At 36.2% G+C, this 4197-nt stretch overlaps 1 protein-coding gene across 1 annotated transcript; it reads left to right on the top strand.

Moving 5' to 3' along the window:
* Positions 1–316: 316 nt before the first annotated feature.
* On the top strand, positions 317–1851 carry LOC139889097 (xyloglucan endotransglucosylase/hydrolase protein 15-like). The gene is made up of 3 exons (XM_071872067.1): positions 317–598; positions 844–1037; positions 1338–1851. The coding sequence occupies exons 1-3, from the start codon at positions 317–319 to the stop codon at positions 1723–1725; spliced, it is 864 nt and encodes a 287-aa protein (XP_071728168.1). The 3' UTR covers positions 1726–1851.
* The last annotated feature ends 2346 nt before the right edge of the window (positions 1852–4197 follow it).

Below are 4197 nucleotides of genomic sequence, written 5' to 3'. Positions count from 1 at the left end.
ATCCTAGGGAGGTATGAGTGAGTTAGTCTTATCTACAATCTAACTATTCTATAATACTAAAATATACAGTATAAAACAGCTGTTTCATCGCATGCCAACATTTTTAGTGCATATTTTTTTATTGAGTCAATCTTTGCCTTCGCACTTTATTTTCCACCAACCAAGAGGCTTCTTCTTCTACTAAATGTCAACCAAACCAAACCATCACTATATATAGCATCCAATTCCAATAACAAAAACATCACATTTCTCATACATACTACTCTTACTTACTCTCTCGTATTAAAACAAAAACAACGTACTACCTATAGTAACAATGAAGAAAACATGTTATTTAAGCTTTAATGAATGTGTTACTATTCTAGTTATGGCAAGTCTAGTAGCCACAACATTTGCAGGAAACTTTTACGATGATATGGACATCACTTTCGGCGGCGCACGAGCTAAGATACTCAACGGAGGTCAGGATCTCACACTTTCACTTGACCAATATTCCGGCTCGGGATTTCAATCGAAGCATGAGTACTTATTTGGAAGGTTCGACATGCAAATTAAGCTAGTCCCAGGCAACTCTGCTGGCACGGTCACCACTTTTTACGTAAGTTGCTAGTACTAGTTACTCATATTGAACCTCATTAAAAAAAAATGGTAGGTGATATTTCCACTTACAAAATTGATAAATACACTACAAATGTGTATTATGCACTTGCACAGTGCAATTACTTAGTTCACAGTTAAAAGTAGATTCATCAATTATGAAAGTGAAAACATTAATGCCCTATAAAATTGAATTTTGATTATAGATATCTAACACATGTAATGGCTTTGTTAATGCATCATCAGTTATCGTCACAAGGCGCTGCGCATGATGAGATTGACTTCGAGTTCTTGGGTAATTCATCTGGAAACCCCTATACGATTCACACCAACGTATTTGCACAAGGAAAAGGCGACAAGGAACAACAGTTTCACCTTTGGTTCGACCCTAGTGCCGCCTTCCACACCTACACTATTCTATGGAACTCTCAAAGGATCATGTAAGTTTCTATATGTCGTCTCATATTAAACGATTAAACAATAAAAAAACAGCTACAATCAAACAAAAAAAAACTACATGGTGCAAAGTGTAAATTTTCGATAAAAAAAATAGGTTATGAGTGAATAGTAAAATCAAACCTAATGACCCAACTCGAAGCTCCCCGAACCTAATTTCAAGCCATTCATAACTGATTATATGTATAATTCTTCTTTTTTCCTTAAAGTAGGTGTTTGTCCCATAAGGGCCATAAAGTTGTACGGCAAAAACACTAATCAAAATTGTCTTTTGGTTGATACAGATTCTTGATAGATAATATTCCAATAAGGGTGTTCAACAACAATGAAGCTTCTGGTGTCCCATTTCCTAAGAGCCAACCAATGAGGGTGTATGCAAGCCTTTGGAACGCAGATGATTGGGCAACTCAAGGTGGTCGTGTGAAGACAGACTGGACAAAAGCACCATTCACCGCTTCATATAGAAAATTCAATGCCAATGCGAACATGGTTGTTGGTGCTAATCAAATGCCTACAAGCTCTGGAAATGAAAACCAGGCATGGAGTACTCAAGGACTTGATGCTGCAGGCCGAAACCGACTTCGGTGGGTGCAAACCAAATACATGATCTATAACTACTGTAACGACAAGAAACGCTTCCCCAATGGTCTTCCAACAGAATGCAAGCTCTAGATTCCTCTAAAGATTACTAGGGATCACTATTTGTATATCGTTTATTGATTCAATTTTGATATTGATTATTCTTTAATTGTTGTGTATGTAATTCAAAAGGTTAGTATGAAAATGTAAATTCCAAATCGATTGTACCTCATAAGTTTCATAGAATTGAATTTTCATAAAACAGTGTGTTGATTTGCAAGTAAAACTTACAATCCCTTTGCAAAAACAGAATGCTGATTATAAAAGATTAAAAAAGATAAAACTTTTTCCTGTATAAGCTTCGAATTTACAGATGCAAAATGACAGATGTCTACACCAAAAGAAGGTAAACAACGCAACTTACGGTCCCACTTATAGAAAGAAGTATCGTGCTAGTGACCGAGCCAAATAGAAGACCAGATAACATAGTCAACAGACGAAAAGTGAACTAACTGCAAAAGAGATGTTTGTAAACTCTAAAATTATTGATACACATTACTAAATTATCACACAGAAAGAAGAATATTTTTATAGAACATAATTAAGATTCTTTAACACACAAAAGAGAGTCGGTCACTTACTTCCAGGCCAGCATAGACAGCAACAAAATGCGCATATCCAGCAGGGGCATATCCGGTGCGATGTTGATACATTAGAAGGAATTGGATAAAATCCATGCTAATGGATAAAATCCAGCAGGGCCATATCCTTTAGTACTATGTAAGTCGATATTTTTCCCGGCTAATTTTTGAATGGGCTTAGGATCTATGTTTACCGACTTTGACCTGACTTTTAGCGTTAAACGACCAATTAGACGTTTTTGGGCGAAAAGGGAAGGGTTAATCACCAGAACACCGCAAGGGCCGTCGCAACCGCCGTTTGCAACCATGAAGATTGCTGAACGGTTCAGCATCAATTGTCACAGATATGTCACTGACAAACGCACTTTAAGAGGCAATCAAACGCACCCTTAGTTAACATGCTATTTGAAATGTGATAATGCTAGAATAAGCTTCGATTCATGATTAGGTTAAGATATGTTCGAGTAGAGTAGGTTTAGAGTGAAGGTATGATGATGAACATGAACTAGGATGATGATGAAGATGAATCATAAAACAGAAATCAAATCACAGTGTATAACAATGAAAATATATTGAATCTGTGTTACGATTACAAGTTGTAACCAATGGTTAAACAATCGAAATTGCTTAATCCACGGCTTTCTTCAACAACGAACTTGATGATCAAGTTGATGTCACGAGTCAACTCAAGTCTCTCAATGTGTTTGAGAGAGTTAGGGGGAAACACAATTTGTGTGTGTAAGGTGAGCTAGAGAGGAAAGGCTTAAGCATTCTTAGGGTGTGACTTAGTATTTATACTCATACTAAGTCACTTACAGTTTAGCACATAAACACTAAGCCTAGCAAACTCAACGCTTGATCAATCACTAATCTATATCTATTATTCTTAACCTTTGATCAATCACTAATCGATATCTATTATTCTTAGGAATTTCTATTCCTAACAATATGCCATAATCCAGGTATTCCAATGGTGGAGTCTGCATTGACTCTATTTATTGTTATGGTAGATCAGTGTATCAAGATGTCATCGGTGCCGATACATTCTACTATTCTACTGATTAGAGAAATACTCAAGTATGTTAGAAATACTTAATATACTATGGCATATGGGCATACGGCTGAGTTTTATTTTTAGCTAATTGTTCTTTGATGCTACATGTTTGACCCATTAGTAATAAAATTCAATCCAAATTTACCAGATGCGACTCAAATGTGATTCTTGTACTATATTACTGCTACATAACAAAATATATTTTGCTAGCAACTTTGTAGCAGGACATGCTTACCAAATGTTTTTGCATAGCTCATTTTTTTTTCTTTGTTAATTACTGATTTTAACTAGTGATGAAGTTTCAAACAACTAGTGGCACTCATATCTTGGTCTGCAAGTGCATACACAAAAAAATGCAATTTTTTTCAGTTATTAGTTCAATTACAAGAAACAAATTTTGTTTTTTCCCCTTCCTTGGTAAGGTTGAAAATAACATTTAACAAAAGTTCATACACTAGTATACTATGTTGGAGTGCGAAGTTCCAATTAAACAAGGAATTAAACGAGAAGTCGACTAAAACAAGGATTCGTGGCAGAAGGTCCATCGAGACCGGGATGGATCCTATCGCAACCGACATGCGTGCCATCGAGACCGGGATGGCTTCCATCAAGACCACGATGGCTGTCCGACAAGAATTGGATTTGGATTAGGACTTCGTATTGTGTTTGTAATTGTCTTAGTTTAGCACTATAAATATATCTCATGTACCTGTAGCCTATGTGCACAAAATTTATAGTGGAAAATATCTGGTTTGCATCCGTGGAGTAGACCCTTCTCCGCGTTTTGGAGTTGGGATACAACCATGTTAAATCTCGTGTCGTTTATGCATTTATCTATCGTCCGTATGCTTTAGCAATATCATTTATCAT

The sequence above is a fragment of the Rutidosis leptorrhynchoides genome, chromosome 2 (genome assembly GCF_046630445.1).
Source record: "Rutidosis leptorrhynchoides isolate AG116_Rl617_1_P2 chromosome 2, CSIRO_AGI_Rlap_v1, whole genome shotgun sequence".
NCBI classification, from domain to species: Eukaryota; Viridiplantae; Streptophyta; class Magnoliopsida; order Asterales; family Asteraceae; genus Rutidosis; species Rutidosis leptorrhynchoides.
Note: the sequence above shows the minus strand (reverse complement) of the source record. Positions and strands in the feature narration are given on the sequence as shown.

Excerpts from the sequence above, each read along its gene's own strand:
- LOC139889097 (XM_071872067.1), top strand. The coding sequence starts at position 317 with ATGAAGAAAACATGTTATTTAAGCTTTAATGAATGTGTTACTATTCTA. Across the intron at positions 599-843 it reads GCACGGTCACCACTTTTTAC|TTATCGTCACAAGGCGCTGC; the intron begins GTAAGTTGCTAG and ends ATGCATCATCAG. Across the intron at positions 1,038-1,337 it reads TGGAACTCTCAAAGGATCAT|ATTCTTGATAGATAATATTC; the intron begins GTAAGTTTCTAT and ends TGGTTGATACAG.